The 22,163-nt window shown below is 40.8% G+C and overlaps 1 protein-coding gene across 1 annotated transcript in view; it reads left to right on the top strand.

Moving 5' to 3' along the window:
* LOC117935205 overlaps nucleotides 1–22,163 on the top strand; it is a 52,938-nt gene that overhangs the window by 16,251 nt on the left and 14,524 nt on the right. Inside the window, exons 3-33 of the mRNA XM_034857343.1 lie at nucleotides 3–820; nucleotides 1,040–1,372; nucleotides 2,934–2,995; nucleotides 3,310–3,348; nucleotides 3,791–3,985; nucleotides 4,180–4,353; nucleotides 4,831–4,874; nucleotides 4,905–4,988; nucleotides 5,532–5,734; nucleotides 6,013–6,147; nucleotides 6,755–6,853; nucleotides 6,939–6,976; nucleotides 7,244–8,139; nucleotides 9,036–9,101; nucleotides 9,200–9,237; nucleotides 9,522–9,674; nucleotides 9,996–10,130; nucleotides 10,922–10,960; nucleotides 11,391–11,516; nucleotides 11,629–11,755; nucleotides 13,431–13,601; nucleotides 14,632–14,666; nucleotides 15,081–15,245; nucleotides 15,350–15,484; nucleotides 16,057–16,095; nucleotides 16,185–16,325; nucleotides 17,310–17,371; nucleotides 17,571–17,594; nucleotides 17,804–18,386; nucleotides 18,722–18,784; nucleotides 19,009–21,672. Coding sequence (XP_034713234.1) covers nucleotides 3–820; nucleotides 1,040–1,372; nucleotides 2,934–2,995; nucleotides 3,310–3,348; nucleotides 3,791–3,985; nucleotides 4,180–4,353; nucleotides 4,831–4,874; nucleotides 4,905–4,988; nucleotides 5,532–5,734; nucleotides 6,013–6,147; nucleotides 6,755–6,853; nucleotides 6,939–6,976; nucleotides 7,244–8,139; nucleotides 9,036–9,101; nucleotides 9,200–9,237; nucleotides 9,522–9,674; nucleotides 9,996–10,130; nucleotides 10,922–10,960; nucleotides 11,391–11,516; nucleotides 11,629–11,755; nucleotides 13,431–13,601; nucleotides 14,632–14,666; nucleotides 15,081–15,245; nucleotides 15,350–15,484; nucleotides 16,057–16,095; nucleotides 16,185–16,325; nucleotides 17,310–17,371; nucleotides 17,571–17,594; nucleotides 17,804–18,386; nucleotides 18,722–18,784; nucleotides 19,009–21,672 — 7,886 coding nt within the window. The remainder of the gene's footprint in view (nucleotides 1–2; nucleotides 821–1,039; nucleotides 1,373–2,933; nucleotides 2,996–3,309; nucleotides 3,349–3,790; nucleotides 3,986–4,179; nucleotides 4,354–4,830; nucleotides 4,875–4,904; nucleotides 4,989–5,531; nucleotides 5,735–6,012; nucleotides 6,148–6,754; nucleotides 6,854–6,938; nucleotides 6,977–7,243; nucleotides 8,140–9,035; nucleotides 9,102–9,199; nucleotides 9,238–9,521; nucleotides 9,675–9,995; nucleotides 10,131–10,921; nucleotides 10,961–11,390; nucleotides 11,517–11,628; nucleotides 11,756–13,430; nucleotides 13,602–14,631; nucleotides 14,667–15,080; nucleotides 15,246–15,349; nucleotides 15,485–16,056; nucleotides 16,096–16,184; nucleotides 16,326–17,309; nucleotides 17,372–17,570; nucleotides 17,595–17,803; nucleotides 18,387–18,721; nucleotides 18,785–19,008; nucleotides 21,673–22,163) is intronic.

The raw sequence follows: 22,163 nt of genomic DNA, 5'->3' as shown, positions 1-22,163 counted from the left end.
TAACATCCTTCAGCAATTTGGGCTTGAAAAAGAGGACTTGGAACATCTCATCTCCTACCCTGAAGACCAGATCACCCCTGCTAACCTGCCGTTCATTTTGCGGCAAATCTGCATTGAGAAGAACAAGAGAACTTCTACTGCAGTTCAGTCAAAACCCTGCCCCAAACCCCACAGTCATAGTTTGAGCGGTTCTGGGGGGGCAGGGACGAACCAGAAGGGAATGTCATCAGCTGTTTTCCAGCAGAGTAAAGTGATTGACTATGGACACACTGGCAAATATACTGGAGCAGTTGGGGATGAGATTGGAAAGACCGGTAGCAGTAAAGCTAACAGTGGTGGGAGTATGTTGCAGATGGACACTTACGATAGTAGCCGACAGATTCGAGAACCGCTGCAAAAAAATACAACAGAGGTGAAAAGCAGTGCCTTGGGATCTTCACGTGACCAGACGAGTTCTGTTTCCAGCCTCAGCTCTTGGTATAGTCCAATAATGAGCACGGTGGCTTCCCCGAGCAACGATCAGATCAAGCAACTGCACACCCAACTAAAACAGACGTCAGTTCTCAGCTCTTTCTCTCTGCCAAAGAAAGACACCGACATCAGATTTCTCAAGTCCGAAGCCCCCAAGCCTGTTCCTTTAAAAGAACCACAGGTAGACCGCCAGTCAACGTTGAAAGCCCAACCGCCGTCCACTATGTACCGTGGTGTGCATCCCAGCCGACCTGGCCTTGTGGTCCTTGGAAGTAATGAAGCCAGTGGCACTAAAGGTACAAGTAAAACTCAAGGACAAGGTTCAACAGTTGCTGAGCAGGTGAAAAAGCAGCAGCCGATGCAGCAGCAGCCGATGCAGCAGCAGATGAAGCAGCAGCAGCAGAAGCAACAACCAATGCAGCAGAAGCAGCAGCCGATGCAGCAGAAGCAGCAGCCGATGCAGCAGAAGCAGCAGCCGATGCAGCAGAAGCAGCAGCCGATGCAGCAGCCGATGCAGCAGCCGATGCAGCAGCCGATGCAGCAGCAACCGACTCAGAAGCCGCCAGTACAGCAGACACAGAAGCAGCCAGTATTGCAGCCTGGTCAAGCGATGTGGCCTCCGTTTTTTTCTGCTGCGACAACAGTTCCCCCTGCTTCTCAAATTTCCAGCATCACTAATACCATGAAACATCCGCTGTTTGTCCTCGGTGGTCCTCAGCCCAGTTCTATTCCTCCAGCTCTGGCTCGGCCAATCCCGGGCCTGATGAATCTTACTCATCTGTCCCCGCCACCTTCCAAGGTTCTACCAACGGCAGCCATGATGCATGACTATGCGGCGGCCACGCCGAGAATCTTTCCACATACCTGTACTCTGTGTAACAAAGAATGTACTCGTATGAAGGTGAGTAAAAGTTTGCACTCTGTTCTCTGTCACTTTCTCGAAATTGTTTGTTTTTTTCAAATGGTTGTTGTTTTAAAAAATATGTATACAAATTGAAATGTTTTCATTTTTATTTCCTGGGGAAGTACTGTGGGGGTTTCAATATTTATTTATTTTTTAATACATTTTTTTCTAAATCAGTAATTACTATGAAATGCTAGTAGGAAGTCTGTAAAATATGTGTTGCATTTTGCAAAAACAAGGTTGGATTGCAAACTTTGGGAGTTTTTCTTAATGTTCTCTGAGTTTGATGTGCTCCAAAATATATATGTTGTTCACAGCTAACTGTTTTATGTAAATCAAGGTAACAATGTCTGATGTCCTAAACTTTTGGAACATGATTGTCTAGTTTAGACAGATGAAGATCAAAGGCATTGGTTTATAATTTCCAAATGAAATCCTGTGATGCAACCCACTTTAAAGACTGTATTTGGACATCAAACCAAGTGCTTAGAAGACATAGCGAGGAAGAATATGCAAATTGGAAGAACTATTGCTTCAGATGATGATGCAAGATGATTTTCTCTTTTGTCTCTGTTATTTTGGCTTTTGTCCAACTGCTTATTCAGTTAAAATTTTTTGAAACCTCTGTATATAATTCATAGCTATTATTCCCACTATTGGAGCTATCAGTAAAGTTTTATGTTACTTAATTTCATTCCGTATCTAACAGTACTTATTGTCTTTTTGTAATGCTAGCTATGCTAGCCAGGCTCCCTTTGTTTACGTCTGTAGATACCATAAACCTGAAGTCACCAGCTTTGTACTTCACTGACCAAAAAATCAGCGACCAAATTTCCGTCAACTTACCCCCTTGGGACACATTTCACATTTTGTCTAATTACCAGCCTCCTACTCTACAAAGTTTACACATCTTCCCGCCGCCTACTCCAGATGTCTTGGCTTGTGTGTTGTCCTGATCCATACCTGGTAATGGCGTCTACTGAGATGACCAAGAAACCTTGAGAAACTTTCTGATGCTACACGAGAACCGGACATCGCTCTATCAAGAACCCTAGAAGAAATTTTTGTTTGTTTCCTGGAACTTATTCATGTTCCATTTTAAATAATTGCCCTTGAAGTTAACAAAAGGCAGCTGTAACTGTAAAGGAGATGAACAATTTTGTCTAGAAGTTACTGTTGTCATGATTTAAACACCCTTTGACTGTTGCCTAATGGTGGACTCAAGGTTGCTCCCGTTATTCATACAAATGCTTTTGGCTGAAGATTCAAGACTGAAGATTTTTATTTATTATTTTATATACACATGCTATTTTAATACCAACACATATTGTGAGGTTTTTACACCCAAGAGCAAAGACATGGAATTGAACACTTGGACTTAAGAGCCTCAACAAACCACCAAAGAAGGGCAAACAGAAGAGCCAAGGAACAGTTTCTTAAGGCTGCTGTAATGTTGAATAAATATATCTGTTGTCAGACATGATGATGATAATGAAGAGGATGAGTTGTGATGATAATGGGACCTGTCTAAACGATGTGTCTTTGTTCTGAATACTAGGATTGGATTTCTCATCAGAATACCACCCTTCACCTTGAGAGCTGCAAACTCCTCCGAAAACGGTCAGTCTTTATTTCTTTTATCGTTCTCTTATTTATCTTAACTTATCTAGTTATTTTTTGATTATCCTTGCTTTTTTCAGAACATTATTAATGAATTCACACTAGGGAACTGCCAAAATACTGTATAGGAAACACTATACCAAAAAAGACGTAATATTAAAGCCTCTTCCTGAACATTGTATTTCCTTAATAAACTTAAAGGCTACCTTTGCCGTTATGCTATCTAACCACTAGCGCGGCCTGCATAACTCAATATGGCCCCCTTGCGGTTTTTAATAGGTGTTTTAAATTGTGTTTTTGTTGTTTTTTCACAGATACCCAGAGTGGGATGGAGAAATAGCACTAAAACCCAGGTAATTTTAAATGGCTTTGCAGATACCGTGTGATTTCATTGATCTTGTACGTTTAGTCAACTTACAGAACAAGTTGTATTTAATCGTTCACGGCCACAGTCTAGAATGGCTAGGGACCACCAGGTTTTTCCAAACAATTACAATGAAGTTGATTGTGTCCTCAATGTTACTAAAGAGGGAGGGCAGTGTCACTTTGTATAATTCAGTTCAGAAGTTCAGTTTCATATTTTCACAGTCTAAAGGCTTTTGACAGCAGCCACGTGGGAAATCAGACGGTTGAGTTAATCAAACTAAGTTGGCAGAGATGCATCCAAAAACCCAAATCCATACAGTGTCTGCCATGCTTAAGTGTGCAAACACTTTTTAACCACACTCGATTGTGAACAAAATAGTAACATTTTCTTACTTTCATTATGCTTTTCTTGACCTTCGCTCTCTTAAGTGCTGCAGGTAAAGATGCCAAGCCTTCGCCCGCAACTTCTTCACAGACTTCCCAGCTTCGTCAACAGAAAGTCAAGCATGGAAGCCGCTCTCGTTCTCACTCGTCTAGCCCACAGCGCCGCCATGGCTCAGAGGGTAGAAAGGAGAAACGCAGTAGCCGATCACATTCGCCGCAGAGAGCCAGATACACTCGCAGGTCTGTCGCAGTAACATGATTTAACCGCCCATGAATAACAAATAACCAAATGTTTTCCTGCAGAACATTTAAAATGTCTGCATCAACATCAGCATTTTAGCATATGATTGGTCACCCATTTAGTATTAGACTGGCTGTTAAATGTTTGCTATATTGTTAGATTATTATTGTCATTTCACCTGAACTTTCATCAGGTCTCGGTCTCGTTCTCGTTCCCCATGGTATGAACGCCCTACTTCCTCTCGCTATCGGTCACGTTCGAGGAGCCCCGAGAGACGGTCGTCACCAAGGAGGAGAGACGAGGAACGGTCCTCACCACGGAGGAGAGGCAATAGACGATCGTCACCAAGGAGGAGCCGTGAGAGACAGTCATCGCCAAGCAGGAGCCGCGAGAGACAGTCATCGCCAAGCAGGAGCCGCGAGAGACAGTCATCACCAAGCAGGAGCCGCGAGAGACAGTCATCGCCAAGCAGGAGCTGCGAGAGACAGTCATCGCCAAGCAGGACCCGCGAGAGACAGTCATCGCCCAGGAGGAACCGCGAGAGACAGTCATCGCCCAGGAGGAACCGTGAGAGACAGTCATCGCCAAGGAGGAACCGTGAGAGACAGTCATCGCCCAGGAGGAGCCGTGAGAGACAGTCATCGCCAAGCAGGAGCCGTGAGAGACAGTCATCGCCAAGCAGGAGCCGTGAGAGACAGTCATCGCCAAGGAGGAACCGTGAGAGACAGTCATCGCCAAGCAGGAGCCGTGAGAGACAGTCATCGCCAAGCAGGAGCCGTGAGAGACAGACATCGCCAAGGAGGAACCGTGAGAGACAGACATCGCCAAGGAGGAACCGTGAGAGACAGTCATCGCCAAGGAGGAGTGACGAGAAGCGATTGGGATCAAGAAGGAGTAACGAGAGAAGATCACCACCATGGAGAAGTGATCAGAGTCGATCCCCTCAACAAAAGAACTCAAGCAACGCAGAGATCTTAACTAGGAAACTACTGAAATCATCAGGTTTGAGAAATTGTCAATATTTTCATGAGACTGTTTAAAGAATTATTCTGTGACCAAAATTATTTGTCATACAAGTATATGTAGTCTTTACAAACTGTTATTTTGTCCTATATATAAAATTCAAGGAACACTTGGGACATGCGCTGAAAAGCTGTCTTGCTTTCGAGAGTTAGATGAGGGGTAACTGCTACCACTCAAATCTTCCTACCGGCACCTCTACAGTAGTGAGATGTTGAATGCATGTCACCAGAAACCTTTTGAAGGAATTGCTGAAGTGTTACTTTTTGCTTACTTATGCTTAGGAAAAAGTGCTTCTTAGGTATAGAAATGTATTGTGTGTAATTTGTACCCCGCTTTCCAATGGTTCGGTTGCCAATGTTGACTTGTAAGCAAAGTAGAAAGCATTTCCCAGAGAAAATATAGTAAAAGCATATGAAGTAACAAGCAAGAAAGCTGTTAACTTTAAGATAATGTGATCATTAACTCTATTTCTTCATCTCACAATAGTGAGTTTTGACTCGCTTTTTGTTTTTGTCCCTCTAGCTGTCCAATCCCTGTCAAAACATTCTGATCTGGAGGCCGTGGTTAAGACGCTGGCTCCTGCCTTACTGGCCGAGCTAGCCAAGATGAAACCTTCCTCATCTTCTACTTCCTCTTCTACAGCAAAGAAGGAGTTACCTAAAAAGCCATGTAAAGCAAAGCCTAGCCCGCAGAAGAGCAAGGCAAGTTCCTTCACCACAACTAAGGTGTGTGTGTGGGGCGGGTTTGGGGGGGTGGGTGGTCCACATACTCTTTGTTTAAAGACATAAACAGACATTATACAATTATAATGACATACAATGCATACATTTATTTTGCTTGAAATGATGGGTTACATAAAGTTTAGATGGGACACTTTAAACACTGATGCCAGTGTTTTTTGCGTCTTTCTACATTTTTTTTAAAGACAACTAATTTCAGTATTCTTTTTATGATGATCAGCACTTCAGTTGGTCTAAGTTTATGTTTCTCTCTGTTTGTTCAGTCTGGTAAATCTTCACCTCCAACCATGGTGAAACTCCAAGGAATTCGTAGTTCTATCTCTCACAATGATGTGTTGGCTGCAGCGGAGCACTTTGGAAAAACCAAGTCAGTTGTACTGTTTCGGTCCAAACTGGAGGTATGTAACAGAGAGTGATGTGTTTTTGCTACCTGGCTGAATAGGAAAACATTGGAAACATTTAATTCCAGCCTTAATTTTAGTAAAAAGGCTGTATGAAAAGCTAAACAAAGAAAAGTTTTAAATAAATGTACATGAAGCAACTAATGTCAACATGGATAAAAGCATGAATGTACTAATTTACTTTTTTTTAAATGACCTAGCCAAAGTAACACAACATCTAGAAAGTTTTGTTTTCACAAGTATTCAGTGTAGGGTTGTGATATTATTGAAATATGAAAATCTACATTGACTCTTAATTTAACATATGGTTGGAAGTAAAAATTATCCAAAAATGTTTACTTCTTAAAAAATGACTTATTGTGTAACATTAGAAGGACTTTAACTTTTTTTTGACATTCATATTACCTTTAAGGAGTGCATATTGAAATATTACACTGTGGACCCTTCCCCTTCCAAAAAAAGTTTCAGGCTCATGATTTTTTTGTCACTATAAGCCCTGCATGTAGTGGTGACCTGTCAATGTTTAGCACGTAAATGTAGTGAGTAAATGGGCCTGACGGCTGTACTAATGCAAAGATGTGTGCGTTTGTGTGTGCACATGTAGGCAATCGTGTGTTTTGAGAAAGAAGAAGACGCGAAGAAATTGAAGAGCGTGAACAGCCTCGATGTTAAAGGAATGCTAATCACTGTTGTCAGAGAACAGGTATTACACTTTTTGTCTTTCTCTCTCTCCCTGGGAGTGTCACGTATCAGAATAATCTAAAAAAACTAAATTTCTTTGTTTACAGGAGACTGTTTCTAAAGAGCAAAAGAAGCCTCCTGAGAAGTAAGTTATGTTTAACACAGACTTCTCTTTACCAGCGATAATCTTGTTTTTTTTGTCAGTATTTTACTATAAATACTCAGTTTCTGCCTAAATAGAGTGGGGGGAGGAGAAATTTGTGACTTTTGGGGAATTTTCTAAGGACAAATATTTCAGCAAACGTTTGTGTGTGCACTGGTGATTGGAATAATAGGCATTCCAGGAATTCAACCTGTGAAGGACTTTCCATTTCTCTCTCCTCTCTAACCTCTGTAACTCTTTATTTCACAGAAAGCCTGCCACGTCCAGTGTTTCCACATCGCAAACCACTAACAAAAGAAAGTTTCTTCTACCTACACCTAACATGCATCCGCTTAAAGGGCCCAAAACGCCTTCATCTTTACCTTCTGGAGCCAAAAAAGCTACAACAGGCAAACAAACAAATCAGAAAAGTGCAGCTAAAGGCTCAGTTAAAGGCCCAACGACTGTAACTAAAGCAAAAGTCTTGGTTTGCAAGGCGAAAAACGTCTCAACCAAGCCAATAACAAAAATGGTAACCAAATCTGCAAAAATGGTAAAAACAGGAAAGTTACCTGCAAAGAAAGCTGTGCAAAAGTCCATGGTGATGCAAAAAAAGTCCACAACTCCAGAAAATCAGCTTGACGTAGAAAATTCCAAGCCTAAAGAATCAGAAACCAAGGTTCAAGAAGATGTGCTGAAAGACACAGCCGATGTTGAAAAAGCAAATGTCCCAGTTTTTGAACCCAAGCATCAGGCAGAACTTGGCAAAGCCAGTGCCGCTGAAGATGCAGAACCAATGGAGATTGGGGAAATTGCAGTTGAAGTGGCAGAACCCATGGAAGTAGCAAGTTGTGCCAAGAACCAAGGAGAAAAAACGACAACTACAGAAGCTGTACCGACAACTTCAGAGGCAGCACCTGAAAATGTACTTAGCAGTTCCAGTGAGAATCAACCACCAAACAGTACAGTTGAGACCCTGCCGACCGAAACAGATTTACCACATGTCCAACAAAGCACCTTGTCAGAACCAGAGTCCACTGCACGAGGACCGGAGACAAAGACGGAGGCTTCACACCTTCAACAGCAGGCTGCAGGAAGTCTGACTGAAGTCGCTGAGGAGGCAAAGCTGCCAGATAAAAGGGTGAAGACAAAGCCAATACTAAGAGGTATGTACTTGGGTTCTACAACAGATGTGGTTCACAATCATATACTCTGATTTAAGTTTATATATCAATGTGTTTACATTGGGTTATTATTAGCTTGTCCATCTGACCTGCAGGTCTGTCATTACAAACAACACCTTCAATCTCACAGGACTTTATGCTTGAGTAATAAAATAATTACATCAGTTTATCCTAATAGGGATGCTTATTAGAATTTTTTTCCTCACCAATGGTCCGCCCGTGTTAACCGCTTATTATCAGACAATCAGCCGACTTAAGTCTCCGTCTACCCGTCTAAGAGAGCTAGCATCCACAATGTAGCGTGCATTGTTGTTGATGCAGAAAACTTTCCCAGTCCCTGAGTTTCCACCATGGTTGTCAGCTGTGGGTTGGCCTGACATACTCTGTTAATAGGAAGTCTGACTCAACCCACCAGTCCTCCTTGATACTGGGGCATGTAACTGTCTTGTAGCTCTCTGCGTGAGCGCCATCCAGCAGTCAGTCGTGAGAGCCATGAACTAAGCATGCAGACATTTTTTTGCAAGTCGCAGTACTTATTTTTGTCCGCCTAAATTTTGTCTTGTCGGCTTCATTGTGCTTGCAAAAACATGATAAAGCATATTAAATCACGCAAACTGACCTGTTGAAGTGTCAACTTTATGCAGTAGCACATTTGTGAGGACGAGGACAGAGCGCGCCGCAGTGTTCTCAAAGATGTGTTTCAGTCTGCTGAATTTCCCATGAAAGGGAAAAGGGTTAAAGGGTATTTAAGAAATAGATTGTAGATTTGAAATGGGTGGAAAATTAGGCTGTGGGTTTTTGGGAGAGAAGGTGATTATGATCTTTGAAAATACTGATATATATTAATTACATTTGATCTTTTGAAATTCCTGTGGCAGATGATGATGAGGACTATCTGACTACTGAGGAGAGGGTTAAAAGGTACTTGCGTCCATCCAGAGTAGGTAAGAAATCCAAAAAGAAGAGACCGTCGGTCACAAATGCATGTGATCATAATTTTACTGTCTCTGACTTTTTCTCTTTTACATTTTCTTTTTCACAGCGTGCCTGAAGATGAACGCAAAAGGGCACTCGACAAAGGTAGGTTTCCTTACATAACTTTACCAATGTAATTTCTGATAAATTTAACTGTGTGTGTAAATGTTTTTTGTAATCAGTTTATTCGCTACAGACAACTGAAATAATGAATTTGTATGTTGATTCTAAAATGTCCAAACAAGATTCTAGTTAATTCTTTATCTCATATAACGTCAACCTCCACTGGAAAAATGTTGAGTGAGCTTGTCTTAATTGTCTTTTATTCATTAAAAACTAACCTAAACCATTATGGCTCCTAATTGTTTACCCCTCTTTGCTTTTTACAGTTGAGGTACCTTAAAAGAACGCAGTTGCTCATAACCAACCTGCCGGAGTATTACGACGGTTGCTACACAGAGAAGGATCTTGCCAATCTGCTCATACCCTTTGGATTTCAATATGCAGATGACAACATCATTGTTGTTCCTCAGGCGTGCATGGTAGATACTGGTTTATACATCTGCATGCTTTTGTTCATTAATCACATGTTTCTGCTGTTGCTAACTAGTACTTAACCAGATTCTGAGACAAATGTTTTTCATTTTTTACATTGCACAATTGTAATGTCTTTTGAACAAATGAACAAATTGCAGCTAAACATCGTTTGGATAATTTATAATTTTTGTATATGTATTGTTACGTAATAGACGTTTTTGCTCTTATCAAAACTCATGACACTGATTCAAACCACACTGAAAAAAGTGCTTAGAACAAGTGAATAAAAGTAGTAATACATTTTCATATTTGTTTTTTCCTCTCAGGCTTTTGTCATGATGCCGAATAAGAAGGATTTTTGCAAGATATTGAAAGCCTCCGCAATCAAGGGCTTTTTCCTCAGAAAAGTTAAACTTGGTCTCCATGCAATAGCCAGTACCAATGACATCAACATGAAACCGGTAAGCATTTTGGCAAATTTTAACCTATTTAGTGTATGTCTTTTTTTTTTTTTTCTTTTTTTTTTTGTAATGGGACTTTGCGCGGGCTTCTAGGTGATAGCTTTGATTCACAAAGCCTTCTTCTTATCGTAACAGTACTCAGTTAACTTGAAGTCTTTTTTGATGTTCCTGGAGCTGATCATTGCTTGAGCCTTTTCCATTTTGGCTATTCTTCCATCCATTCAAATGGTAGTTGACAGTTTTCTCCCACGTCGTTCAGGCTTTAGATGGCATTTCATCATTCATGGTTATATTTCTTTTCTCCAATCAACTTTTTAATCAAAGTCCACTGTTCCTCAGAGCAATGTGTGGAACGACCCACTTTGCTGAGTATTTCATTGTGAAATGCATTATAACCAGCATGCACAACATTTTCTTCCTTCCTTAAATATTGGCCATAATTGACACCTGTTTCTTCAGAGAATCACTCACCTCATTAATTGAACACACCACTGATATTATTTTGGACATGCCTCTTTTAATTACAGATTCAATTACACAGAATGAGCAGCATGCATGTCATGACTGTTAGGTCTGTTGGTTTTCTGTGACTCTACTTACTAGTAAATTATTTGCCATGTAGAAACAGCACTTCTACCAAAAAGTATGATGTATGAGGTTAGTGATGTTGGACTGCTATTATCTTGAACACAACTGTGAACACTCAGAGTATGGAGTCTATTGGCATTGGATAAGTTTGGTGTGTTGAATATCTTTGCATTTAACCGTTGCCTACTCTGTTTCTTTTTAAGTTTTCGTTTTATCAATGGCTGATGAAGCATGTGTATTATGTAAGTAAAATACACACTTCTCATTAATTCATAAACAGTTGTTAATGTATGTAAAGTAATCCATCTCCATTTTTCATGTTACACATGGAATTCAAGGCTCGACATTAAGACTTGTCCGGGACAAGTGGATTTTTCGTACTTGCACATGGACTTAAAAAGTTATAAGTAAACTTGTGCTTTTAAATGTTCCAATTTAATTTAAGGGGCATCCTAATAGTTCATCTTAATTCCTGTGTTTGTCTTACCAAAATATATATTAATGATAACTGTCAACAGTGATGTAAAACAGTAGGGGGGGTTACAGTAAACGCCAATTAACATAGTCCTTGTCTTGTATTGCAAGATGTATTTATGCATCAATGCAGAGTGGTTGTATGTGTCCTCTTCTTAACTTTATGGTTTTGATGTTCACTTCCTGTTCTTGATTTAGGAAGTGTTTGATGATGGATTGAAAACAATCTTCATCAAGAACATTTCATGGAGTGAGTCCAACCAGCTCAGAAAAGATTTGGAAAAAATCAATTCTGTTCAAAATTTCCTGCCTCTACTCAACAAGGTATGAACAAACATGTACAATTAAATACGTTTTAAAGGCTTTAAAAAAAAAAAAATAACTTCCTGTGGGTCTTACCTGTCACTTATGTACTGTATGTGCATGTGTGTTTCAGGTATTTATAGAATTTGAGTTCCCTCATGATGCTGATCGGCTTGGAGTTTGGTTGAGTCTCCTGAAACAACCACCTGGCTACGAAGTCTACAGGCTAAGAATACCATACACGAGCTGTACGTCACAAAGTAAGTCTCTGTTTTAAGAAATTAAAGTCCTGTTTGGGATATTTCACCTGGATTCAGATTGATTGATTGATTGTTTGATTCTTTTCTACATGTTAGTTTCTTCAAGAAACTACTTTCTTAACGCTGTCTTCACTCTGAACAATCTTCCCTGGCTTTACTGGCATTAGAAACTTGAAACATTTGATTCTATGTGAGGCGGTTGGCATAAAAACAACTTTCAATCGGGGGTTTCCATGCTCTCCATTTCCACCGCTGGCTTTTGAGGGACTGATATTTTCCAAGTTTGCGCTTGTGTGCCTCCTCAATCCTTTCCTCCCAAGGGATAGTTAGGTCCAGGAGGACCACATGTTTTGTTAGTAAGAATGTAGTCTCGCTTTGACAGACCTTCCTCCACAGCACTGCCGAGGAGGGTCTTAGCTAGTCCACACTGCATTCCTGGATGGGAGAAAAATGTGCTCTGGTGTATTTGTATTTCTTTAAACCAATCCCAATTGTCATGGGTGGCACCAAGCATCTGGCAAAACCGCGTTGCCAGACCAGTTTGCAGTTAGTCCTCATTAATCCACCAGAGGAATAAAAAACTCATGTTTTGGAAATTTATCTTAATGCCTTAATTAAAAAATTAGGTAAAATCCAACCTTTCTAGGACACCAAGTCTCTTTGTGAATAAATAATGTATAAATAATTTAATAATAAATGAATTATAAATAAATGTTCTTCCTTAAAATACAGGGGGCATAAGTATACATACCCCTATGTTAAATTCCCATAGAGGCAAGTAGAGTTTTATTTTTAAAGGCAAGTTATTTATTGAATCGGGATACTATGCATCCTGATAAAGTTCCCTTGGGCTTTGGAGTTAAAAAGCCCCCCCACATCATCACATACCCTTCACCATACATAGAGATTGGCATGGGGTACTTTCCATAAAATCATCTCTCAATGCAAACTGCACAGCGTTTCCCTTTGGGGATCAATAAATTATTTCTGAATCGGAATCTGAAATCAATCCAGGATGCATAGTATCCTGATCCATGAAACAACTGGCCTTAATAATAAAAATCTGCCTGCCTCTATGGGAATTTAACATAGGGGTGTGTATACGTATGCCTCCTGTATTTTAAGGAAGAACATTTATTTACAATACATTATTCATTCACAAAGAAAATTGGTGTCCTTAAAGGTTGGATTTTACGTTTTTTAATTAAGGCATTAAATAAATTTACTGAACATGATTCTTTTTTATTCCTCTTTTTAGTCAACTTAAGCATGGATATGTAAACTTATGAGCACAACGGTAAATGTGTAAAGATACAACGGTCCACTTGCATCCTGTCCAGATGCTGATATCTCCCTTCTGCCCCTTGAGGGTTTCTTGGGTTTCCTTTGCATGTTCTTTTTTACGTAATGTCCCTTAAATGTATAATTTAAATTTTTTTATTCAACTTGCCAAATAAATCAAATCAAAATCCTAACCGCGGCATCATGGCTAACCGGCCGTCTTGTTCCTTCTCCATGACTAATGTCAATGTCAATGGCAGCTGTAGCTCACTCCCTGAACTGTACAAGTTGAAAGATTGGAAGCTTTTTGGCACTCTTAAAATACATTTAAACAAGACACTTGGCTGTTTTTTTATTTGTTTTATTTAATTTTAATTTTTATTTCTTTGTACAGCACCAAGACATCCTGAGAGAGCTGTACCAGACAGCAAACGCGCTGTTGATGGGGCAACTATCCTGCCAGAAAGAGAGTGTGTTCCAGCTGGCAGCATTGGACTATTCTGGGTCACCTTGAGAGCTAGTCCTTTCCTGTTCCCCACCATGTCTCCTTGGTTCATCATCCCAGGTAAGAGATACTTTCTCACATTATCATGTGACATTGTGACGTAATATTTTGATAGTGCCAAATTTACCATGGTAACTGTTTGAATAATTTAATTATCCAGAATAGACAGGAATAGAGGCCGACTGGAATAGAGGCCGACCGATATATCGGCAGGCCGATATTATCTGCCGATATTAGGCATTTCCCGAACTCGGTATCGGCATTTATAATGGCAGATAAAATATATATATATATATATATATATATATATATATATATATATATATATATATACACACAAATGATTCTGATAAATGAATATAAAAAAATAAAGAAAAAAAAATAGAAAAAATAGAAATAAAAACGGACTGTCAACCATGTTATGAATGGTGGCGTTGCATAGTTTATCCACCAGAGGGCGCATTACAATGTCCCTGTTGGCTACAGTTTTTTTGTGTGTTTTTGTTCAAAGGACTTTAAGTTTAATATCTTAAGTTTGTATTTTTTATTTATCAGAACTTTAATACATTGATTTTCCTCCGTTCTGTTGTGACAATAAAATAAATCCTTATTTTAGTGAGAACTCAAATAAAAACTTTTAAATTATATATCGGCCAATATATGGGGATATAGGCTTTTAAAAAAATTAAATAATTGTATTGATGTTGGCCTTAAAAATCATATAGAAGTTAAATCATTTTTACTTGAACACAAGGCAGTTTCCACATTACAGAATAGTACGAAAAATGCCCAACTGGAAGCTCTCCACAGCTGCTTATTTATAAAGTCATAACAAAGTCGATGTTGTCAGTTTATCTCATTGGGTCTGGGAATCTTCTCGGCCTGCTGTGCCCCCAGAAACATCCTGGGCCTTTCACAAGGACAGACCATGGCTCCATGTTATCTTGTTTAGAGTGATCAGTATAATATGGTTTTCTTATGCAAACAGTTTTAATAATAATCTTAGAAAAAGTATGTTGCATCATTTTTCTAACCTTAATGTATTCAGTAAAGTAAATGTGTTTTGCCTTTGTTCACTTTTTACTCCAAGATTACCTGACAGTCCGAGGAGAGGAAGACATTGAGGTAAGCCTATTTTCAGTCCAACTTTCCTATCCTAAATAGTATATCAAATCAGTGTGTATCAACTTTATAGTTTTGACCCAAGACCCTCAGGGTCGGGTTCAATTAATTTGTGAACATTTTTATTATATCAACATTTAGGTAAAAATATCAGAGCAGACTTTGTTATGCAGATCTCAAGGGAGTCGGCTCAGGATCATGGCCAAACAAATCTTGATTTTTGACATCCGTAACTTAAGTTAGACAAGACACTGAACTCTTCTGGCTTTACAAGACATACAAGTATCAGACACTGGAGGCATACTGGCACCTGAAGCAGAGCCACTCTGATCCGTACTGTTATCAAAATGCACCATGAAGTGGAATTGGTGTCATCGCAGGAACTAAACTTTGGTCTTTGAACTTTGGTTTTTCTAGAAGGCCGGTGATCGTGGTTCCATGATTCCCACAATCATGTTGACCGGTTTACCAGAAAAAGGCTACAAGCACGAGGACGTAGCAAAGCTGGTCTGGCGTTATTTCCCCAAACAGAACCTTCACTGCCTGTACTACAACGTGATGGTCTTGATGCTGCAGAGGAGGGTAAGGAGTAGACTGTTACAGGGACAAAATGGTTGCAATTTTACAAGTTAAATGGAGCTGGTTTTTTTTATTTAATTGTTGTTCCTTCTTCTCTTTATCTCAAGGCCTTTGTGTATTTTCCTGATTGGACAACATGCTGCGACTTCGTCCGAGATCACATCACAAATCCAGTTTCTGTCCAAGGCTGCACGCTCTTGGTTCACATTATCTTGGAACACATGCATCCCGAGTCCAGTGAGGTATGGACACTAGGAAAAACACTAAAGGGGACCTCAACTTTCAGAAGTAGACAACCCACTATTAAGCAGCCTACAAAACTTTATTCAAATAAGCTATGCTAGGCATTTCACATACTGGTGAAAAAAGACCACTTCTTCTCCTAATTTTTAATCTCAACTTAATCTCAACCAGTCATTAATTTACCGTGAATTTGATCAGATGTATGCTACCGTTTCTACCCCGGGACAACCCCCAATACTCATCATGTTTCACGTCATGCCTTCACTGTACTTTGTTATAGTAGGTAGGTACCTAGACCGGCAATGTAGCCTTCATTTCCGCCAACTGCAGTTTCAACCACAACAACAAATACCGGAACGCTAGACATCATCAGACACATGTCAGTGTTGGATTTGGAAATATTATTGATGTTCTTGTGTTGTGGAAAGCACGGACATACAATCATGTATGCACATTAGTTTGGGCCATTTGGAGAAGATTTGTGCGTGTGAAGTACAAAATGTTTAATACGCAGATAATATTTAAATTGTGTTTTGACATCAGTGACAATCTGTGACTTACGTTTTTACAGGAGATGATGTACACAACTCTGATGAAGTTGAGCAACGCTGTAAGTCATCAATCGCTCATAAAAATCTTTTGTCAAGTGAAAACAGCTGTTTGGATCTCTGGTCCTTAACACTATTTCTTGCTCTTCAGGGAGTTCCAGACCCAACGTCTCTGGAGGAGCGGTTGCTGTGTGTGGAGGTTTCTGAGGCGTGTGTGAACGTCGTCAGGGGAGTCATTGAAGAGGTGGCGTCCATCGCGAACTTTGTCAGCTTTTTGCCGCTCGCCAACAGGGTACAGGAACACAAACATCTGCACTCTTCAATCAATTAATTTATTTGTCACATGACATCCTAAGGTAAAATGTAATCCCTTCAGCTCGTTTAACAAGTACACGATTCATCATGTGGGGAGGATGGGCAGTCTTACCCCGGAATTTCACCAGGCATGGATGCGCCATGCTTTGCCATGGTCTTGTTCTGTTGTCCGCCATGCATCATACCCGGGCTGTTGAACACCCAGCGGTTCCGTCAAAAATAGACCTGTCACACATTTTCGGAGCAGACCTGAGAGCCGCTTCTGGGTCGCGCTGCATCGTGGCAGGTGGATTTACAAGAATTATCTTGTGTTTTTGCCAAATTGCAGAATAGTTATCCCTGGTGAAATCTAGGGGCCAGGCAAAGGCTCAGTCCTTGCCACAGCGGCCGAGGGTTTTGATTCCTTTGCTGCATGTCAGTCTCCTTTCATGTCTTCGGCTGTCCTTTCAAAATAAAGGCCTACAATGTCCAAAAATATCCTTAAAACCAAAAAGAATTCTTGAAACGGCATTAGAAGTCTTAAATTTCATTTAGAAATGTCTTAAATATGTTTTCTTTCACAGTAATTAGGCATGACTTTTTATGCATATGGTTGTTGGGAGATATTTATTTCCATATCTTTAAACTGAAAGTGAACCTTATTTTTGGATGAGTTTCAGTCAACACCATCAGCCTTGTAGGAAATACTGTTGCTGCTGCTAGCTGCAAAGGCCAGGAAGCTCATCAATTCATATGCTGTTTCGGAAGATTTTCTTTTTTATATTGTTTTTTTGTTTGACCTTTAAGTACAACCAATATTGCTTAAATTAAAAGAAACCTTACATTTAATGGATTGTTACGGTTTGTTGCTGACCTTTTTTTTATTGCTTTTATCTCGTCACTTTCTCCATCTCTACTTTCTCTCTGTCTTTTCTCTCTCTCTCTCTCTCTCTCTTTGACCATGACTGTCGTTTTACCTCAGATATGCATTGAGATGGCCGACGGCAGCTGTGTAACCGAGGTGGTGGAGAAATTCAACACTTGGTATGCATGTGTCCTTTTTTTAAAAATTAGGTGTATATTGGGGGGGTTAAATTAGTTGTATAATTACTCAAGTCCACCGTTCCCCAGGCAGTCTTTGTAAAAGCAAGTCACATCGGTGTGTGTTAATGTATTGTTATGTTTTAATCCACCATTCTCACCTAAACATAAACTGACCAACTCCTTATTTTCCTCTCTCCAGGAGCCAAGTTCTGCGTGTTGAGTGGTGAGTATATCCCTTTGTAATTGATTCATGTCCGGTTAAGAGGGAGACATTTCACAATTTGATATTTAATTGACCAAACGGTTATTGGTCTATTGAGAAAATGGTCTGACAACTTAGAAATGGTATTACTTATGTTTTTCTTTAGCCATTTTGTGGGAACAACCCTTTTTTCATTTTGTGACTGATGGCCCTTTTGTTTGTAATTTTAGTTTAAAGAGCCTAAAACAGCGTATACAAGACGTAACTGACATCACACTAAACTTTGAACTGGACACAATCAACGTCAAAGCCGAGCCCGCAGCTGTGAAATGTGAAACCCAGCCTCCTCCTTCTGAACTATTGGATAATGGGTCCCAACTCGCTCTGCAAACCAGTGACCCTGCTGGATCCACCATTTCTGAGCCCTCCACAGCAGGACAAAGTGCTATTGCCACAAGTGACATAGCAATGAAGGAGGACTGTGAGAAACCAGGACCTGAGATCACCATGGACTCCATTGTTGATAATGAGCCAAATGAAGATGTAGAGAAAGCAGAAGTAAAGGGGCAAGAGTGTTCATTAACAACCTCCATCTCTACTGCTGATGTGACTCCTACCTCTGTCGTTAGTGTTAACGCGGTCCCAGCTGCTTCCAGTCCTGATCCTTCCAGTCCTGGCACAACAGTGCTCATGCCTGAAGAAAACCCTGCAGAACTTCCCCAGATTAGCACAGACATTTTCCAGGCCGTTGTGGCAGCCGTTCGCAACCACAGACTTACCCGGGACAGCAACACCCAGAGGGAAGAGAAGAAGGTGAGTCTTGGCTTTAATTGTTTACACTCAACATTTACATTTATTAAAGACTCTTTAAGTTGGTATGCAAATCTTTGTTAATTCATAGAATCAGTAAAACCAAACAGGAAAAGATAACATTACTTCTGGTCTTTACAGCCCATAAAAGCATGTTGGACATTAATATTAGAAAATATTTAATCAAATATTTCCATCAAATGAAATTTGCTATACAATTTTGAAACAAGGGTTTTTATAATTGAACACATTCATACTAGTACTCCTAAAGACTGGCTAATAAATCTGATTTCATGTGTCACTAATGCGACAATTTAAAAAAAACTGTTTTTCTTTAGAGCTCCGGAAAAAGCAAGACAAGCTCATTAACTGCAAAGGATAAAGACGCACCAAAAAGAAAGGTAAATAGAGGTTTATTCCCACAAAACCTTCTTGTCCTTCTTTGTGCCTTACTTTAACGTTACTCTAACAGCCAGAAGTGTGTCAAGTAAAAGGTAAACAATAAGTACGGCGCATCATGGGTAAATGTGTGTTTTTTACAATAAATGTTTCAATAATTTATTTAATTGCATTTATTTGTCTCGATTAATTTGATTTATTGTTTTTATTATTGTTTTCCATCCAGTGGGAGGATGAATTTACAAATGACAGCCCTTCTTTAGACGGCCATCTTTTTCAAGATTTCAACATGGATGACTTCGTTACTGTTGACGAAATTGGTGATGAAGTGGGAGACACAAGCCCCAAGCCTCATAGTTCCTCCTCGTCTAGGCACTCCCCCAGAGCGAAAAAAGAGAGGCAAAGCTCAGGTGTGTCTTCTGTTGGCAAACGGACCTCAACGAGGTATTCAAAAGACTCCAAGAGCTCAGATTCTTCTTCATTCTCCTCACCCAAGTCGACTAAAGGCTCAAGCTCTTCTAGCTATGTGTCACCAAAAAAATCCAAGGGCTCATCTGAACCCACAAAATCCCCTACCGAATCCTCCACCTCTACCAGTTTGAGTAAGGCCTCTTCCCCTGGTCAGAAAACACAACATAGCCAGACAAAATCTCCAGTCAAAGCATCAAATACTGCATCCTCCGGGTGTAGAACCCGCTCATCCTCCGCTGTACAAGAAATGGAAAAGATGCCATCAGTGGCTACAGTCAAAGCTTCAGTGGAGACTCATTCTGAGCCTCTGAGAGAAGAAGCAAAAGACACTGAAAGCACACTGGCAATATCTGACCACACGGTGTCAGCAGAGGGCTTTGCTGTAAAAACTGTTGAGTCAGAGACAAAAATAGAAACATCATCAGAGATACATCCACCTCTACAGGGACATGGATTAGACTTGAGCCAATCCCAGAGTCTGGAGGTTGGTGTTAATGTCAACACACGCCAAGGCCTGAAGAAAACCAAAGAGGATGGGAAAGAAGACTATGTTGAGAAACATACAGAGATGGAGGGGGACAACGACAAATACAAAATCCTTGGTCCACTTGAAGAACAAACAGATGAACAGATGAATGATGCGGACCAAGACGGCAGCTCTGAAGTCCAGCCAACTGCACCTGAGGGAGGCCAGACTTTGCACGAGGAAAGCTTTCAGGTCTTGGACAGTGTCCACGATAAAGACACAGCCCGCCCACAGGAGGACAGTGAAATTGAAATAGACAATTCTTTTCAAATGGTGGACAGTGCTACCCAAGACCAAGCAGATACAGGTCAAGAGGACAGTCACCAGGTCCAAGATGATGGGTCCACAGTTAAACACGTGTCTGAGGAAGCAGCAATTCCTGCAGGTGACACATCTGAAAAAGATTCATTAGATAAAGATCAGGAGACAAATAATATAGGTCAAGTGTTAGATACAGATAGTAAACAAGCGCCAAGGGACAACGGAGATGGGAAGACAGGAGAAGAGGAGGACGAAGTCAAAGTCCAAATATGTTCAGCAGAGTCCTGCAAAGACTTCCAAGATGTGTTGAATCCCGATGGCCGAATCCCAAATGAAGACCAGCTGCCTCAGGACACCGACAACAAAGATACTTTAGAAACCTTTGAGATACTGGATTCAATTGATGATCAGAGCGCAACCGAAGACGACAGCCAAAACCTTGCAACTCCCAGTGACCAGACATCTAAGGAAGACATTCAGCACATGGAAGTGGAGGAAGACACATATCAGGTGATTGATTCTGTGGAAGATCAGCCACCAACTACAGAGACTGAGTCGGAGACTGACAACACCGGAAAAAGAAAGCGAGGGGAGGCGACTGCTAGAAAAGATGATAGACCATCAAGGAGGAGTGGACACACAACCACAGCATCCAGAAGTGAAGAGAAGGAGAAATCGCCAAAAAAACAGGACAGGAGATTTAAAAGATATGAGACACGGACGAGGTTGGACACATCTGCAGGACTCTCTAAAAAAGACAAAGAGGCCAACGAGGAGATGGTGTATGAGATAGTAGATTCTTTTGAAGACAAACCGGTTCAAGATGTTGCCACCACCGAAATGTCTGGTAGACGGAGGAGTGCAAGAGGTAAGAAAGAGGATAAAATGACATCTAATCTTACAGGAGCATCTGAAAAACCAGAGGAGGCTACATATGAGATTTTAGACTCTGTGGAGGATGAAACTGCCAATGATGAACCACTCTTAACAAGATCCACCAGAGGAAAAAGGGAAAGAGCCACTAGAAAAGATACTTCAGATGAGAAAACAAAAGAGGACAAGGCAGTGAAAATGAGACACACTCCTGTCAGAGAATCACAGGAACAAAACAAGGAAAGAACACCAAATAAAGAGGAGAGAGCCCCTCTAAAAGGTAGCACACCATCAAAGAAGAGTGACGATGAGGTAAAAGAGGAAATTGACTTGGATGCTACCTATGAAGTATTCGACTCTGTGGAGGACGAGGAGGTTAAGGGTGATCGGCCCGCTACAAGACGAAAAGGAAGAAGGGGAAGACCGAAGAAAGTTGTTAAACCATCCATAAAAGACACAACAAAGGAGGCTGAAAAAGTGGCTGATGAAGAAGAAGAAGAAGCAACATATCAGATTCTTGATTCTGTGGAGGACGATATGGTTAACGATCAGCCCCTCACAGGACAGTCAGACGTGAAAGATTCCAGCAACAATGACGACCAAACGAGGAAAAGTGAATCTCTTGCAGGAGCATCCAAAAATGAGGAGGAGGAAGAGCCTATGTATCAGATCATAGACTCCCTGGAAGACGATCAAGGTCAAGAAGAGCCGACAGCCACAGAGAACAAGACAAAAGATGAAACCCCTTCAAAAGAAGAGGCGTCAGCTGAAGAAGACACAACAACATTTGGTACCATAGTTGTGGAAATGTCCGAAAAAGTTGTTGTCAAGGAGGAGACTCTGTGTCAGATAGTTGATTTAGAAGAGACAAATGACCGTATATCTTCTGCAGAAGGGTCTGTCCCGAGAAATAAGAAAGCGGACAAATCAACAACTGAAACCCAGAGTGATACTGCCATAGTTGAAAGTGGGAACAAACCAAAATTGCCTGAGAAAGACACCACAATAGGCAATATGGTGAACCTGGACCAAGTCAGCGAGGAGGAGGATGATTACCCTGACGACACTGCTGAGGAGGAAGAACTGAGAAAGCGTCAAGCCGCCTCAAAAGAGAAGCTGTTCGCCAAGGAGCGAGAAGCTAGGAGGACCAGGGAGAGGGAGGAGAGGAGGACCAGGGAGGGGGAGGAGAGGAGGACCAGGGAGGGGGAGGAGAGGAGGACCCGGGAGGGGGAGGAGAGGAGGACCAGGGA

This window comes from Etheostoma cragini, chromosome 19 (genome assembly GCF_013103735.1).
Source record: "Etheostoma cragini isolate CJK2018 chromosome 19, CSU_Ecrag_1.0, whole genome shotgun sequence".
NCBI lineage: Eukaryota > Metazoa > Chordata > Actinopteri > Perciformes > Percidae > Etheostoma > Etheostoma cragini.
The sequence above is the reverse complement of the archived record's forward strand: the minus strand, read 5'-3'. Positions and strand labels throughout refer to the sequence as shown.